Source organism: Carcharhinus amblyrhynchos, chromosome 5 (genome assembly GCF_965287045.1).
Source record: "Carcharhinus amblyrhynchos chromosome 5, sCarAmb.v2.hapA, whole genome shotgun sequence".
Taxonomy (NCBI): Eukaryota; Metazoa; Chordata; class Chondrichthyes; order Carcharhiniformes; family Carcharhinidae; genus Carcharhinus; species Carcharhinus amblyrhynchos.
In genome coordinates this window covers 3,955,609-3,974,288 of record NC_137328.1, presented here as the reverse complement: position 1 = coordinate 3,974,288, position 18,680 = coordinate 3,955,609, and the positions used below count along the sequence as shown (strand labels likewise).

At 43.6% G+C, this 18,680-nt stretch overlaps 1 protein-coding gene across 8 annotated transcripts in view; it reads right to left on the bottom strand.

Moving 5' to 3' along the window:
* pip5k1ba (phosphatidylinositol-4-phosphate 5-kinase, type I, beta a) overlaps nt 1-18,680 on the bottom strand; it is a 103,129-nt gene that overhangs the window by 9,960 nt on the left and 74,489 nt on the right. For 6 of the 8 annotated variants that reach the window (XM_080188356.1, XM_080188355.1, XM_080188358.1 and 3 more), the window contains exons 13-15: nt 16,332-16,476; nt 4,247-4,390; nt 3,043-3,160 (exon numbers count right to left, since the gene is read on the bottom strand). In XM_080188356.1, the coding sequence (XP_080044482.1) occupies nt 3,043-3,160; nt 4,247-4,390; nt 16,332-16,476 (407 nt within the window). The remainder of the gene's footprint in view (nt 1-3,042; nt 3,161-4,246; nt 4,391-16,331; nt 16,477-18,680) is intronic. The other 2 variants (XM_080188361.1, XM_080188360.1) reach the window with 1 other exon arrangement.

The following is an 18,680-nucleotide window of genomic DNA, read 5'->3' as shown; positions in this document are numbered from 1 at the left end:
CGACCCCAACAGCACAGAAAGTAAATTCTCTCTATCTACCCTATCTTTTCTCTTAACACTTTAAACTTCGATGAAACAGTGGATAAAAGCAAATTACTGCAGAAGCTGGAATCTGAAACCAAAAGAGAAAATGACAGAGGGTCATCTGGACTCAAAACGTCAGCTCTTTTCTCTCCCTGCAGATGGTGCCGGACTTGCTGAGATTTTCCAGCATTCTCTCTTCTGGGTGGCACAGTGGTTAGCACTGCTGCTTGACAGCTCCAGGGACCTGGGTTTGTTTCCTGGCTTGGGTCACTGTCTGTGTGGAGTTTGCACATTCTCCCCGTGTCTGTCTGGGTTTCCTCTGAGTGCTCCAGCTTCCTCCCATAGTCCAAACATGTGTGGGTCAGGTTGATTGGCCATGCTAAAGTTGCCCCTTAGGGTCCTGAGATGCGTAGGTTAGAGGGATTCGTGGGTAAAATATGTTGTGATTTGGGGGTAGGGCCTGGGTGGGATTGTGGTTGGTGCAGACCCGATGGGCTGAATGGCCTCTTTCTGCACTGTAGGGTTTCTATGATAAAGTGGCTGAACTGCGAGTGAGTGGGTTCTGTCCATCTGTACTAGCTATCTCTCTCTCTCTCTCACTTTAAAAACTCATCTAGCTCGAGTTCCATTCCGATTTCCATTCATTTCCTGCTTTATTTCTGGTTGGTTTAGCTCAGCTGGATGGATGGCTGGTTCATGACACACAGCGACGCCAACAGCGCTGGTTCAATTCCCGTACCGGCCCAGATCATTTATGAAGGCCCCGTCTTCTCAACCTTGCCCCTCACCTGAGGTATGGTAACCCTCGGGTTAAATCACTACCAGTAAGCTCTCTCGCAAAAAAGGGGGGAAAGCAGCTTGTGTAACAAAAACAGCAAATGCTGGAAAATCTCAGGTCTAACAGCATCTGTGGGGAGAGAATCGAGCCAACGTTTTGAGTCTGGGTGACCCTTCGTCAGAACAACCTAGGGTCCTCTTGGATTTTTGACAACTTTCATTAATTTCTGGTTGGCTGGAGAGATAATGGATGACAGAAACTTACTCTTCATCCAGGTATTGTTGTTTGCCACCTGGAGATGCATATAGCACAGAGCTTGTCCTTTCATTCTGATCAGAGAATAGCATTTAGAGACAAGTGCAGTGAGTAAGACCTATGAATGTACACTCACACATTCAAATGAATGGTGAAAGAGACATTTGATTCCCAATGTGCCACTGGTTTTTAACCATACTGAAATACCATTATTTGAAACACTTTTCCATCCAAATTTATAAAAGTAAGATTTTTTTTACTAGTATCACAAGTAAGGCTTATATTAACACTACAATGAAGTTACTGTGAAATTCCTCTAGTTGTCACACTCTGCCGTCTATTCCAGTACACTAAGAGAGAATTTAGCATGGCCAACGCACCTAACCAGCACGGCGTTCAGACTGTGGGAGGAAACTGGAGCAAACCGGAGCAAACCCACGCAGACACGGGGAGAACGTGCAGACTCTGCACAGACAGTGACCCAAGCTAGGAATTGAACCCATTTCCGTAAGACATACGAGCAGAAGTAGGCCACTAGGCCTATCGAGTCTGCCCCGCCATTCAATCATGGCTGGTATTTTTCTCGCCCCCATTCTCCTGCCTTTTCCCCATAACCCCCGATTCCCAGGTCCCTGGCACCACGAGACACCACTATGCCACCACACTGCATGGTGTGGCTTCCATCCAGCATACTTCTGACAGCACTTTGAAAGATGCACGGCAAATACTAATTTCCACGCAAACTCTATCACTGGGTATGCGTGCTTTGTGTGTCCAGCTTCGGTTCGGCGGGTTACACACTTCTCTGAGCCAGAAGGTCACGGGATCAGAGACTGGAGTGCATAATTTAGTCCAAAACTTCCAGTGAAGCAGTACAACACTCTCAGTGGTGCCATCTTTTCGATGGAACACTAAACACAGGCCTCTTTGCCCTGTTCAGGTGAACGTTAAATGATCTCATTGGCACTATCTCAGAGAAGAACAGGGGGAATTCTTCATGGTGCCCTGGTCAATATTTATTCTTCGACCATCACTGATACAAGCTGCATCTCATTGCTGCTCGTGGGATCTTGCTGTGCTTCCTACAGTGGCTATAATTCCGAAGTGCTTTGGGACAGCCTGAGATTGCTAACGGTGCTACATAAATGCATGCTCTATTTCTAGTCATACACAATTTTCTTTTAATCTGATTAATAAGACTGAGGTCGGGTCTGTTTGCAGGACAATAGCAACAGCTGTTTACTCTCCAGTCAGCGTTCAGCACTTGCTTTGCGTTAAGGCTGTTGAACGCTCAGTAAAACAATAATTTTACAGGATAACACGTTGCATCCAAAGGTCATTTGTAATTGATGAGCCTTCAAAACAGACACAGTACAACACAGAGTGAAATAAAATCAAACGTGACCAGAACTGCACTAAATTTCTTACAGGCTCCTTCTCAACTCATCCTGAGCTTTTCATATTTGTGGATTTGAAAAAAAAACTTTGACACTGTATTTAACCATAAGTTATGTGTGGTTCTGTCAGCCCCCATCTCTCCTCCCCCCACCCCATCCACCCATTCACCATCTGCCTCACAAACGGGGTCAGGATACGCGGGGGCATTAGTAGCGAGTTGCCAAAGTGCCCACATTGGCACTGATCCAAAATTGTTAGATTCTTTTGCCAAGTTAACAGCAAAGGACATCTCCTCAAATTGACCCACCCGTCTTTTAGTTCAGCTTTCATAAACAGGAGGAGACTAAACAGCGTACGTGCCATTCACCTTAATTAATACTTCGTAAAGAAATATCGTTTGATTAAATAACAAGTTCAGTGATTTTCAACAAGCCACTGATCAATCTGAATTAAAAAGAAAAATACTTTTGATAATTGTCAGGATTGCATTTGTGATTCAATCACATGATTGGAATAGAGCAATCGCAACAGTAAAGCAGCCACCTGACTGGCTGGTGAATACACGGACCCTGTGAACAGCTACTTACCAAGTGAATGTCAAATTCTGAATCATCATCATTTTCCATCTCTAGTGTGCTTTGCTCCAACGTTAGACAGATTGCACTGTCTTCCAAAGTGACGGTGGAGCTCGTCGGATTCTCTTCCCTGAAATCGCAATTTAAGAAATAATTAATAAAGGAAATTTACCAATAACATCTCTTTGTGGTAATGTGTGAAGCAAAGGATTTTTTTAAAAACGTACTTAATAAACCATTGCATTTGATGTTGAATGAATATCAGCGTTGGCTCTCAGCAGGACAGAGATGCAATCACCATCTGTAAGTTTAGGTTTATTTACTGGTGTCACAAGTAGGCTTACATTAACACTGCAATGAAGTTACTGTGAAAATCCCCGAGTCGCCACACTCTGACGCCTGTTTGGGTACAAAGAGGAAGAATTTAGCATGGCCAATGCACCTAACCAGCATGTCTTTCGGAAATTGGAGCACCCGGAGGAAACCCACGCAGACACGGAGAGAATGTGCAAACTCCGCACAGACAGTGACCCAAGCCGGGAATCGAACCCAGGACCCTGACGCTGAGAGGCAGCAGTGCTAACCACTGTGCCTGTCCATGAGGGAAATGTCAGGAGTGGGATATTGGAATAACTGGGAAAATGAGAAAGGGCAAGAGTAGAGGTAGGTTTTAAATGCAAAAAAAAATTAAGTCGTCAAAATATTTTCCAACGCAGGAAATTATATTGGGGATGAGGATGAGAAACAATTCAATTTAAAAATCTCAAGCAAAATAAGTAGGATAGTGGTGTATATTAGTAAGATGTTGTTTGAGACTTTTTAAAAATAGTATCTTGTTTTAAAGACATAACTAATATTTTCACTTAAATATAGGATACATCTGGTTAAAAGCTGGAATATGTGAATTTAAATAGGACTGTGTTTAAATGAGATGGGCACAGTATGAAGTTTTACAACACCAGATTGAAGTCCACCAGGTTTATTTGGTAGCACAAGCTTTTGGAGCACTGCTCCTTCATCAGGTGAGGAAGCAGATGAAGGAGCAGTGCTCCGAAAGCTCATGCTACCAAATAAACCTGTTGGACTTTAACCTGAGACTTCTTACTGTGCCCACCCCAGTCCAGTGTCGGCAACTCCACACCATAAATGAGCTGCATTAGGCCAGATACCTGGTTAAGAAGAAAAGACACATACAACCCTTAACATATCGACTCACTGGGAAAGACTCCAATTATGCACTAAGGATAACGACAACATGGGCGGGATTCTCCAGTCCCGCTGCAGTGAGCGTAGATTTGGCCGAGTGCCGAATTCTCCATTCCCGCTGGCAGCTGGGCAAGAACGGCCAGAGAATTCCAGCCTGTAATTTAACACGAGTAAAGGGAACTTTCACAACCATCACACCAAAGTGCAACACCAGCATTTAAACTGTGTTTGTTACTTCATGAGGAAGATGATATACATTTCCCAAAATATTATACACATTTCCTGAGAGTCCAACCACTGCAAGTTGCTGCTATTGAAATTTGCTGATTTGCAACAAGTTAGCTAACACTAGGTGGGGGAATTTGATGCAAAATGCTTGCCTGCACACATTTTTAAAAGGAATTATTGGATGCCATGGAAGACGGCGGTACAGAAATTGCATCACGGATGACAGTGGAAATACATTCATTTCAGGTGGACTTCCTTGGGCCACTTTCTCAGCCACCAACTACACCCGGTTGGTGGGGATTTTTCCTATCGATGAGCTCTCCTCTTGTACGACCAACACAAGGATCACACAGCCACTCTTTCACTCTGGATTCTAATTCAAAGTCAACACAAAAAAAAACCCCAAAAAGAATTGCATCACTTGCTCATTTCAGGAAGCCTTCGACGGTTTTTGAATAGCTCTTCGTCTGAGTGGGGACACAAGATTTTGTTCGAAACTAGTCTTCTTTATCTCTTAACTGAATGGTCGAGTCTGCAAACTCTACCACTTCATTACTCTCTCCAAGTAGCGAACGCTGAAATCCAACAGACGATCCTTTGTAGCACTGCAGCTGTTGCTTTGCAAACAAGCACAGCATCGAGAATTTCTCTTTTGGTATCAACACCAAATTAATGCCAAATCTTGTGTGTGTAATTGTAAGTCACGAGCAAATAGATACAATGGGGAATTACCACTGCAAATCGGAAAGGAGTTACTATGACTTAATAAATGTAACGGCGAAAATGGAATGGCGGGGGGGGGAAGCTACAAACCCTTTTAGGATTGATTTTGCAAAGAAGCTACGGTATTCATATGTAAAATATCATCTCCAACAAAAGATGTACACATATTCAACCGGTGCCACATCAATTTTTAACAGGATGTCAAAGTGCTTAGTTTCTCAGCTGTTCTTTTGAACAAAAGAGTTTGAGATTGTTCCGGTGTTCACAAGAAGGCAGAAACCTCCTGAAAGTGGTGTGCAATGCTTTGAGAACATTTCCCTCAAATAACCCACATTGAATAAATTCCCAGGTTGAAAAAGCGTGGTTTAACCTTCTATTAAAATCTTCATGCTTTAAGGAATAAGCAACTATTTAGACAGCAGTTTCTTAAAGTTAAAAAATAACGTAAGGGAATCAAACAGTGATGTTCTTTCCTCAAGAACACAGTAAAGAGAAAAGTATCACTAATTATTGTGACATTTTGTATCTTTGCCCCATTTCCAAGTCAACAGTTACAAATACTGTGGCTACAAGACGTTAGAAGCTGGGAATTCTGCAGTAACTCACCTCTCCAAAGCACGTTGCTGGTAAACTGGTGCGACAACAATAATCTGTCCCTCAATGTCAACAAAATGAAGGAGATTGTCATCGACTTCAAGAAGCGTAAAGGAGAACATGCTCCTCTCTACATCAACGGGGATGAAGTAGAAAGGGTCGAGAGCTTCAAGTTGTTAGGTGTCCAGCTCACCAACAACCTATCCTGGTCCCCCCATGCCAACACTATAGTTAAGAAAGCCCACCAACACCTCTACTTTCTCAGAAGACTAAAGGAAATTGGCATGTCAGCTACAACTCTCACCAACTTTTACAGATGCACCATAGAAAGCTCTCTTTCTGGTTGTATCACAGCTTGGTATGGGCTCCTGCTCTGCCCAAGACCGCAAGGAACTACAAAAGGTCATGAATGTAGCACAATCCATCACGCAAACCAGTCTCTCATCCATTGACTCTGTCTATACTTCCCGCTGCCTTGGCAAAGCAGCCAGCATAATTAAGGACCCCACGCACCCCGGACATTCTCTCTTCCACCGGGAAAAAGATACAAATGTCTGAGGTCATGTACCAACTGACTCAAGAACAGTTTCTTCCCTGCTGCCATCAGACTTTTGAATGGACTTACTTTGTATCAAGTCTTCCTCTACACCCTAACTATGATTGTAACTCTACATTCTGCACCCTTTCCTTTTCTATGAACGGTATGTTTTGTCTGTGCAGCGCACAAGAATCAATATTGACACGTATGAACATAGTGAAAAGTAATGAATCAAATCAAATCAAGGCACGTCAGGAGTGTGATGGAACGCTCTTTAGTTGCCTGAATGAATGCAGCTCCAAAAGCACTCAAAAGGCCCCACACCATTCAGAATTAAGCAGCCCTGCTTGATTGTCACCCCATCCAATACTTTGAATGTTCTTGTCCTCCACACTGATGCACTGTTGCAGTGTGTGTAACATCTACAAGACGCAGAGCAGCAACTCGCTAAGGCTCCTTCAACAGCATCTTCCCAAACCACAACATCTACTACCTGGAAAGACAGGGACAGCAAACATATATGGAAACCACCTAGTGCAAGTTCCCCTCCAATCACACACCATCCTGCGTTGGATAGATCTTGACATTCCTTCACTGTCGCTGGGTCCAGTTGCTGGAATTCCATCCCTAACAGCACTGTGGGCGTACCTACACCACATAGATTGCAGTGGGTCAAGAGATCAGCTCATCACCACCTACTGAAGGGCAATTAGGGATTGGCAAAGAATGCTGGTCTAGTCAGCGACATCCAGATTCCATGAACAAATGAGTAAAAGTGGCACAATAGAAATGGATAGACTTTAGAAAGTAGATATATTTTTATTGGTAAAGAGAGAGAATTCAGTTGGTAGAGGGAGCAGATATAAAATGACAGCACAGAAGTCCATTCAGCCCATCGTACTTGTGGCAGGTATGTCTGGAGATTAGCATCGACTTTACATTAAAGTGCGAAAACATTACAGATAGTTAAAATTGGAAGGTGAAGGAAACGTTGGCACGTTGGCATGGAGCAAGACTCAAAATTCACAATGTAGGAAGGTAGGTTAGTGTGCACTGCAAACAACTTTCAGTAAACGCAAGACATTTTGGAGCCAGAAATACTCCTGCTACAACAACCTTCCTGTGGTGGAAGACAGCTGCTCAAGGCTTGTTTAGGTGATAAGACCTGGAGACGTCAAGTCTTGGCTCAGAATCTCAGCAATTACTAATTTGCCTGGGGGGGATCTGGAGCTGGAGGAACATCCATCTGCACCAAACCCTCCTTCAGGGAAGCAAATCTGGCATCCTGACCTCACCCGCAGGAGACTCCATACCCACAGTTATGAGGTTGACTCTTAAAAGCCCTCTGAAATTGTCTAGCAAGCCACTCACATATTGCGTAGGGTAGGGTAAGAATTGTTGGCCATGCCAGTGATGCCCACGCCAGTGATGCCCACATCCCGTAAATGAATAAAACAAAAAAAAAGCTCTTCCATCTGATGTTGAACAGGGAGATTTCCCCATTTCCAGTCTCTACCACCCAGTGCACTTGAAGACCCAGTCTGAACCCATTGTGCAGGTAGTTTGAACAATGGAGAGGGGTTGAAGATAGCTGGGGTGGGGTGGGATCTGGGCCCTTTTGATTGGAGCAGAAGTCAGGTAAACTAAGTGCTGTTTTGTCCATGCACAATTCTCAGTCTATACTGGATGATTCCATTGGTGGAATTGGTATGTGTCCTGACCCTGAGTACTCCAACATGCTCGTACATCCATAGAATCCCTACAGTGCAGGAGGCGGCCATTTGGCCCATCAAGTCTGCACCAACCACAATCCCACCTAGCCCCTATCCCTGTAGCCCCAGGTATTTGCCCTGCTAATCCCCCTGACTCAAAAGGGGCAATTTATCATGGTCAATCAACCTAACCAGCACTTCTTCGGACTGAGAGGGGAAACCGGAGCACCTGGAGGAGACCCACACAGACACGGGGAGAACGCACAGACTCCACACAGAAGTGACCCAGGGCTGGAATTAAATCCGAGTCCCTGGCACTGTGAGGCAGCAGTGCTAACCACTATGCTGCCCCTCAGAGTGTCTGGGACTCTTATTGGGCCCAACAAAACGAAACAGGTTCTGGCCTTCTCAAAGCAGCTCTTGGTGAAGTGATTGGTCACTGTGAGGACACTTGCCTTCCAGGAAAGAGGTCACTTTTGTCCTTAATCGTGTGTTCTTCTGTCGAGCCCCGGAACGTAGCCACAGTGCAGTAAAGATTTACTAGGATGCTACCGGAAGTTATGAGGCTGGATAGACTAGGACGTTTTCCCTGGAGCACAGGAGGCTGAGGGGTGATCTTATAGAGGTCTATAAAATAATGAGGGGGCACAGAACAGCTAGATAGTCAATATTTTTACCCAAAGTTAGGGGAGTCTAAAACTAGAGGGCATAGGTTTAAGGTGAGAGGAGAGAGATACAAAAGTGTCCAGAGGGGCAATTTTTTCCACACAGAGGGTGGTGAGTGTCTGGAACGAGCTGCCAAAAGTAGGAGTAGAGGCAGGTACAATTTTATCTTTTAAAAAGCATTTAGATAGTTACATGGGTACGATGGGTATAGAGAGATATGGACCAAATGTGGGCAATTGGGATTAGTTTAAAGATTTTAAAAAAGGGCGAACATGAACAAGTTGGGCCGAAGGGCCTGTTTCCATGCTGTAAATCTCTATGATTCTATAACATGAATTTGCCACTCAACCCCTCCATCCAATGTGTTCCGCCATTCAACTAGAATAAGGCCAATCAGTATCGTCAGAGTTTCACATTGTCAAGTGACCTAAGCACCAGAGCTTCTTGGGTAAGTATGTTTCTGATTTTTACCATCTACCTGTGGGGGATCCTGTAGTTCCTCAACCCTGCCCTTTAACAGCTCTCTGATGCCCCGGTGGCGGTAACATTGGCACGCACAACTTAGTTAACAGCGAGAATCCTCACTGCATTAAGGTGCTGAAATGTCACTGTTCCGCAGCGGAATTGTGAACTTTCAGCCTCTCTATCAAATAGAGTGGGGCCTTTTACTAAACAAAAGGCACTGTACAGATGCCAGTTTCTCCAGCTGGCGTGCCAACACTTACTCAGTTGCTATGTACTGAATGGAGTTGCAATCTTTGTTGCTATGAGAAGTCCGGAGGTCACGAGGAATCCTGTATAAATGCTGCTCTTTCTAACCTCCACAGAGTGGAGGAAATCTGTAGGGGAATTCCAGGTGGGAAATCCCTGCTAACATTACTACCACAGAAGGGGATAAAGAAAACAGGATACCATAGCTTTCGTCCCGAAGGGCTTAATGACAGTGGGGAGAAAGGTTTCGGCAAGGGCACTGGAGCGTGGCACTCTGTGCTCATCATATTTCCATAGTGGTCTTAGCACCCAGCAACTCTGAATGCTTCCCTTTCCCATCCATATAAAGTGGCATGGGCAACACGACGACACAGTGGTTAGCACCGCTGCCTCTCAGCATCAAGGACCCAGGTTCGATTCCAGGCTTGGGTTACTGTCTGCGTGGAGTTTGCACGTTCGCCCCGTGGGTTTCCTCCAGGTATTATGGTTTCCTCCCACAGTCTGAAAGACGTGCTGGTGAGCTGCATTGGCCATCCAAAATTCTCCCCTCAGTGTATCCGAACAGGTGTTGGAGTGTGGCAACAAGGGGGATTTTCACAGTAATTTCATTGCAGTGTTAAGGTAAGCCTACGTGATGCTAATAAACAAAAAAACAAGTGGGGGCAAAATGTTTGGGAGTGGCATATAACATGCATGATGAGTATCTAACATGCATAATGAGTATCTTGATGTTATTTGCATGCACCTGGCTTGAGCTGATGGATCCTGCTTCCAGCAATTAAAATCTCAATTAGAAAACTTGGGCACATTGAGGCCGGGCAGGGTTCTGTCCTAATGGCCTTCTGACTAATTGTCTGATCAGCAATGCCTCACTTTATGCTCAGATGTTGGGTCTTCTCAATTGGGTAGCAGTGTTGCAATAGAGGCAAAATGTTATGCCAAGATTGCAAGCGGAACAAATCCATCTTTATTTGTCTTTCAGATGCTTTCTTCCCCTGAACTGAGCAAAAACATTGGAGATCTAATTTGAGCATTAACCCACATGAGCATTCCTCAACCATTTTACAGATCGCAACAAAGAAGCTGTCAACAAAAGTTTATTGCAATTAAAAATGGTACTTTGTCTTCAAAGCAAGGAAACTCGGTCATGTTTGTGGCAATGACACTTGTCATATTCCCAAGGGTAGGTAGTGAAACAAGGTAGAGTAAAATGTACAGGACTGGTTATCCAGATTACTCAATTAATTACACATTTATCTGTTAATAAATACATTTTTAAAATAAATAAATCAGTACTACCCGATTGGTGTAAAAACCCATCTGATGCAACACAATCTGATTGGATACTAAACTTTCACAAAGGGAACTCGCAATCACATGGACAACAAAAACTAGCCTTCCTGTGAATGAATAAAACCAATAACTTGTGGGCAGCACAGCGCCAGGGTCCCGGGTTCAATTCCCAGCTTGGGTCACTGTCTGCATGGAGTTTGCACCTTCTCCCCATGTCTGCGTGGGTTTCCTCAGGCTGCTCTGGTTTCCTCCCACTGTCCAAAGATGTGAGGGTTAGGTGGATTGGCCATGCTAAATTGACCCTAGTGTCAGGGGAATAAGCAGGGTAAATTTGTGAGGTTATGGGGATGGAGCCTGGGTGGGATTGTGATTGGTACAGACTCAATGGGCCGAACGGCTTCCTTCAGTAGGGATTCTACACAGCATCTTTAATACAGGAAAACATCCCAAAGCTTTCCTCCAGAGCTTCATTAGGTAAAAGTCACCTTGGAACTAGAGGAGGAGGCGATCTAAAGGGGACAGATTTGAAGGAATGTAGAGTTCCTGGAAGGCACAGATAGGGTTGACAGTCAGAATCTTTTTCCCAGAGTTGAAATGTCTAATATTAAGAGGTGTGCACTTGAGGCGAGAGGGGAAAGTTCAAAGGAGATGTGTGGGGCACTTTTTTTTAAACAGAGTGGTAGGTGTCTGGAACGCACTGCCACAGGTGGAGGGAGCTATGACAGAGGTGTTTAAAGGGCTTTTAAATAAGCACGTGAATATGCAAGGAAGAGAGGGATATAGATCAAGGGCAGGCAGAAAGGATTAGTTTTATTTGGGGTGATGTTCAACACAACATCATGGACTGAAGAGCCTGTTTCTGTGCTGTATTCTGTTATAGGGCTGAAGGAGGTTACATACATAGGAAGGGGTGACAGTACAATGGAGGGATATGAAAAAGAAAACAAAAATGTGAAAATTTAAGCATAGCTGGACTGGGAACCAGCGTCGGTCAGTGAATAAAGACTGAAGAGTGAATGGGACTTGGCACAAAGATAATGGATATGCAGTAACCTCCTGTGGGATAGATCATTCTGATCTTTAAGGCAAGACTTTCAGTTTTTGTTTATCAAGGTTCTCCCCTCTCAAAGTAAAAATATATCCTTTAAATAAAAGGAATATCACCACACAATCCCTTTATTGCCAAATGTAGCAATGCAGCCACGTCACTTGATTCTTAACATGAGCATCACTGGCAAGGCTAGCATTTATTGCTTGCTCTCTAGTTGTCCAAATGGGCTGCTGGACCACTCCAGGGGACAGTTAAGAGTTGGGACTGAAAGCGCATCGAGGCTCAATGATACAAGACTGTAAGTAGATTTTGTAAAGAATAGCAAATAAACAGAAAGTACATTTGGTTTTCTGGGTTTTAATCTTGCTTTGCAAAGACAGCTATTCTTCATCCTTCCATTCACACCTCCTCTACACACATCTTTTGTTTCTCTGTTTGTTCCATCATTACGCTTTGGCTTCGCACCACAACTCTTTCATCAGTTGATCTCTTCTGTCCCATCACAAACTTTCCCTTTTGTTCTTTCTACATCCCCTGTTTCACTTCATCAGAACCTTGGATATCTCTAACTTTCTCAGTTCTGATAAAAGGTCATCAACTTGAAAAGCGGACTCTGTTTCTCTCTTTGCCGATGCTGCCTGGTTTATTGAGTATTTTCAGCATTTTCTGTTCTTATATTCAAACAAAAAATGAACTTGTAACTCTCAAATCATCAAAGGTGGAACAATAACTCCCATTCTCTGTATTAGTCTGATCGCGTAGCTACTGCATCACCGTATCCTTTTGTGTCATGATCTAAGTTATAAGAAGCCTATCTTGAAAGTTGGGAGAAACTTCAAGTGCGTTCAACCTTGAATTCCCTTTAATGATGGGAATCTTCACAATATAATGATGCCCTTAAAAGTTTATTTATTAGTGTCACAAGTAGGCTTACATTAACACTGCAATGAAGTTACTGTGAAAATCCCCTAGTTGCCACATTCCGGTGCCTGTCCGGATACACCGAGGGAGAATTTAGAATGGCCAATACACCTAACCAGCACGTCTTTCAGACTATGGGAGGAAACTGGAACACACAGAAGAAACCCATACAAACGCAGGAGGAAACGTGTAGACTCTGCACAGTCACCCAAGCTAGGAATCGAACCTGGTCCCTGGCACTGTAAGGCAGCAGAACTAACAACTGTGCCACCTATTTGTGAAGATTCATATTTTTAAAAAAAATCAGAATCACACGGACAATAATAACAACAACTTGCATTGAAACAGTTCCTTTAATGTAGTCAAACATCCCAAATAGCTTCACAGGAGTAATCCTCAGACACAATTTGATCCTAAACCGTATGAGATATTAGGACAGGTGACTAAAAGTTTCACCAGAGTGCTAGGTTTTATAGAATGTCATATAAAACTGCACTGGTACCCATGCAATCAGGGGTAGTAATGGTGTATATCCTTTCTGACTTGTGCAGAGTCTGAAGTGGGATTATAGTATTGGAAATTGGGTCACAAATCAGCGTGATCTCAGTGAATTTTAGAATAGGCTCGAGGGGCTGAATAAACTCTTCCTGTTCCCGCTGATCCTAATTGGAGAAGCCCTAACTTTCCCTGGTGACTTTAGCAGGTCTCCAATGGGAAGTACCGCAACTTTATCCCCGTCGCGTCAGTGTGAATGCTGAGCCGATTGGCGAGGTTCTGGAGTCTTGTGGAGGAGCAGGACAATTCAGGCATCTACTTACTGTCCAGATTGCTCCTTGCTAACTGTGAGTTTCACTGCTAACCTTAAATGCATTTTTGTCAAATTCTCTCAATGGACTTGAATTGCAGAAAGAAAATAAAATTGGGTCCCTGCAGGTTAAACCCAGAGTACCAGGACGTCAAGCAATTAGATTTTTTAAAATGCAGAACATAAACTTAATGTTAACTGTTTCTCCGTTAACACTGAATGAAGTAACCTGGAACATATGCATAAGAAGTACAAAAGTCTCGCAATTTAAATGGCTTTTAATTTTAAATAAAAATCCTGCAGCAACTGTAAAGGAATATAACGGAACAGACACTTAATCATAGAACAAATACTGAAGAATTCCGAGCACAGTTGTAAAAAGCTTATACCATATGTGCAAAACACTTTCACCCCTAAGGATAATACATTAAAAGTCAATTAGTACTCACATTTCTCTCTTTAAAAAAAACTGTTCAATGCCTGACAGTTGGAGTCTGTTTATGAACTAATTGATTTGAGGAACTTTAATTAATTACCTGTTCTGACAGCTTTGTAAACTGAATATTCAAATGCTGGAAATGTGGCAAAGGAATGCTGGTGAATCCCAGTTTTAACTGTCATACAAGCTTCTTCCACTTCAGAAAGAATCATAAAATATAAATTGCTCTCCAGTGTTTATTAGCTGTCTGCTCAACCATCTTGACAGTATCCATCCTGGAGCAATAGGAAGAGTGGGAAAGCTTTGATACAATGATATATCTGTTGGGTTTCCCTTTTGCAAGAATGGAGGGTACTAATTCTTTACGTTTGGTGCTAACTAGACATTGATGAATATTCACCCAGCATTAGGACCAGGATTAGTAGATAGAAGAGTCCCATATCTACCATCTTTGTTTGCCTATTGGAGATCAAACCCAACAACTGAGTCAACACCAAACTCTGAAGGACAGTCTACCATTGGTGGAAAATTAATTGTCATTCAAATTTTCCATTGCACTTATCCACATTTCCGACTTTATAATTTCTTCAACCTTCCATCACGAACCCACCCTTTGTGGTCTGCAGGTTTTCTCCCCCACTTTGTACTAAAGGAAGGCGAAGTTCAAGTATCCTCATGCTGGTGAGTGTAAAGTTAACTGAAGTTAGATAAAAGCCCGAGTCAATAGAAGCAAATCACAAACGTCTCACGGCTGTGTCAATTTGCGGACCTGGGGCAACAATACACAACAGGATTCGTTCACATGATTTCCAGAGCTCTCGGAATTCCAGCTCCTTCAAAGGAAGGGAAGGGAACACTTGGAGGATGGATTCTTCAGCTTGCTCTCTGGGCTTTGGCAGACAGGTTCCTTAATCCCAGGATTACCTTCCATATAAATAAGAATTCCCAATCTTCCCCAGACACTATGCATTTTGGTTCAAGATTTTGAGAGCCTTCAATGAGGATTTGGGCTAATTGATTCAGGATGGTTGGGTCCCATCCAGTGTTTAGCAGATACGTTCTAGAATAGGCTAGTCTTTTCTTTGTCCTTCCCCACCTCCATCAATCTGTTTCTCGTGACAATCTGTGCCCAATTCTTCACACCTGAAGAATCACAGGTGTGTTTTGTATTACTCAGATCGGTGCTCAAGCCAGTGCCAGCTCCAACCGAAATACTCATGTCAATAATCATAACATGATTTCCAAACATGCACTGAGGACTTGGAGTGGAGTAAATCTTCCCCTGCGATACCATAATACATGCCTAACCTGCGATCAACAACACAGATTGTGCCTCTGTGGCTTTACATATCCTACACCAAACACCACTGTGGGACCTGACCAAGTGAAAAACAATTAGATTCTAAATGAAGAGCACTTGTGTACAACCACAATAACCAGTGCTCTAATCAGAGATGTATTTGCTATATTCAAAACTAGGTTTCAGAAGTGAAAGAATGGAGTTAAATCACTGTGTCAGCCAGTGTCTTAGTGTTTCATATCACAGAGCTGCATCACAGTCCCGGTAGCTTCACTGCTAACCTGTATTTTCAGCATGCAGAACCTGGATAGTGGATGGTAAATGTGCCATATTCTTTAAAACAGAAATGCATTTGGCAAGTAAGCACAAAGCACGCTACGGGTTGTGAAATTAGCATTGTGCACTTCCTCAGTAAGTGACTTGTCAATGTTATAAGCAACCCAGCAGCTCCAATAGAATTCACGACATTGTGCGGCATCTTATACATTAGTGTTTGCCAGTGCTCCAATTAAGCTTGAAAGAAAAAAAGCTGCAAGACATAGAATACAGGCCAACGCCAAACTAAACCGGTTTTCTGGGGAGAGGAACATTATTAACAATCCAGGATGCAAGTCCTGAAAAGTTCTTGTTGACATAGTTAACATGTAAACTATTGACTTTCAGGTTCTTACGAGCGCACATCTCCAAGGGCACTTCCAGAACAATGAAATACACTTTACACTTCCCAACTGCTGCCAACTTTCAATCTCAAGGGAACAGGAACGGCAGACGTAACAAAGCCAGGGATAAAATGTAGTGATCTACTTCCTATTCCCTTATCAGCAAGAGGGATGAATATATCACAGCATTACATATATTCCCCGTAAAATTTTATATCAATTTGGTGTTTTGAAACATGTAGGATAGTCCACATCTCTAACAAAGCCAAAATTGATCCATGTTAAACCGTCTGGTTATACTTGTACAGACACATTGGTGAAAATACTCTAAACCAACCCAGCATTTGAGGGTTCAACATCAAAGTAACACCAGGAAATTTTGTTTTAATACTTTACGATCTGTAAAGTTCAATCCTCAAGAGCAGGAATACTCAACAAAGTAATAGGAGTCGTACTTGTGTGAAGAGTTTGCAGTTCCTTCAGATGGAGTCTGTTCATTCATAAATAATGACGTTGACGAAAGTGTTGTTGCTAAGGAGGCTGCTTCAAATAGAGACGTCGTACTGGGGAGCAGGTCCGGTCGTCTGCGATACCCTATTGCTGCAATAAAGAAAATAAAAGGTCCAACTTACTCTAAAGATTTCAAAAAGAGAGACTATTAAAATATCCAATGAGCCTGATGTATGAACTTGTTTCAAATAAGTCTCTGTAATCTCCTCCACCTCTCCCCACCTCTGTAATAATCTCCATCTTGCACCCCTCCCGTCTCTGTAACATTCGTCACCTCCCACACCTCTCCCCGTGTCTGTAACTGCCTCCACCCCTCCCCGTGTCTGTCACCGCCTCTACCTCTCCCCATCTCTGTAATAATCTTTACCTCGCACCCCTCCCGTCTCTGTAACATTCGTCACCTCCCACACCTCTCCCCGTGTCTGTCACCGCCTCCACCTCTCCCCATCTCTGTAATAAGCTCCATCTCGCACCCGTCCCATCTCTCCACCTCCCACACCTCTCCCCGCGTCCGTAACTGCCTCCAGTCCCCAAGATCCAGCAAGATTTCTACCATGCTCCAACATTGGTGCTTTTGCATTCACAATTTCCTTCCCTCTTCCAATAGTGGGTGTACCTTCAGCCGCCGAAACCTCAACCTCTGGAATTCCCTCCTTAAACCTCACTCTCCTCCTTCAAAATGCTCCTTAAAATCAACTAAAGATCCTTAGATACTCAAGATTTTCAGAAGACATTTGATAAGATGCTTCATCAAAGAAAATGAAAGCTCATGGTGTAGTGGATAACATATTGGCATTAAATAAAGATTGGCTGGCTAACAGGAAATGGAGAGTAGGCATAAATGGGTCTTTTTCTGGTTGGCAGTGTCATTTTTGCTGGATATGGAGTGATCTGCCCAAAGACCATCTTGAGAGGGCAATGCATAGAATCCCTACAGTGCAGAAGGAGGCCATTCAGCCCATCGAGACCGCACTGACAACAATCCCTCCAGGCTCTATTCCTGTAACCTCACATATTTATCCTGCAAATCTCCCTGACACTAGGGTAAATTTAGCATGGCCAATCAACCTAACCCCATCTTTGGAGTGTGGGAGGAAACCGGAGCTCCCGGACGAAACCCATGCAGACACAGGAAGAATGTGCAAATTCCACACAGGCCAGAATTGAACTCAGGTCCCTGGCGCTGTGAGGCAGCAGTGCTAACCACTGTGTCACCCCATGGAGTGTGGAGCGAGTAAGACTGCAATAAATATCCATGTTCCCTGGTGCCTGTCTGTGGAGTGAGATCTTGATATTCACCCCAGTAGCAAAGAATGTAACAGGTAGGATGTGATAAGTGTGTGCACAGGGATTGGCGCTGGAACCTCAACTTTTTACAATTTATATGAATGATTTGGATGAAGGAACTGATGGGTATCATTACTAAATTTGCTGATGACACAGAGAGGGGCAGGAAAATGAATCCAGAAGAGGACATAAAGAGGCTACAAAAGGGAAATCAAGGTTAAGTGAGTGAGCAAAGATCTGGCAAATGGAATATAATGTGGGAATATGTATAATTTTCTATTTTGGCAGGATCAATGAGAAAGGAGCACATTATCTAAATGGTGAGAAATTGCAGTGCTCTAAGATGCAGAGGAATCTGGGTGCCCTAGTGCATGAATCACAAAAGGTCAGCACACAAGTCCACCGACCCACCTTGGTTCCACACCCTTGCCGAATACAAATCCATCAATCTCAGTTCTAAAAATTTCCAGTTGATCCCTAGCCTTAACAGCATTTTTTAGGGAGGGTGTTCTAGATTTTCACTACTGCTTGATTGAAGAGTGATGGCCCCCTGGGAAATTAAAGGGGAAGGCATGGCCTAGTGGTACAATCGCTGGACTAGTAATCCAGAAACTCAGTTAATGTTCTGGGGATCTGGGTTCGAATCCCACCACAGCGGATGGTGGAATTTGAATTCGATTTTGGGGGTGGCACAGTGATGAGCACCGTTGCCTCACAGCGCAGCGGCCCAGGTTCAATTCCGGCCTCAGGTCACCAACTGTGTGGATTCTGCACTTTCTCCCCCCATCCTCTGGTGCCTTCCCACACTCCAAAGATGTGCAGGTAAGGTTGATTGGCCATGCTAAGCGTCAGGAGATTAGCAGGGTAAATAGGCGGGGGTTATGGGAATAGGGCTTGGGTGGAATTATGGTCGGTGCAGACTTGATGGGTCAAATGGCCTCCTTCTGCACTGTTGGGATTCTATGGATAAAGCTTTGTGGATTATGTTATAGATTTAGCAGGTTAAT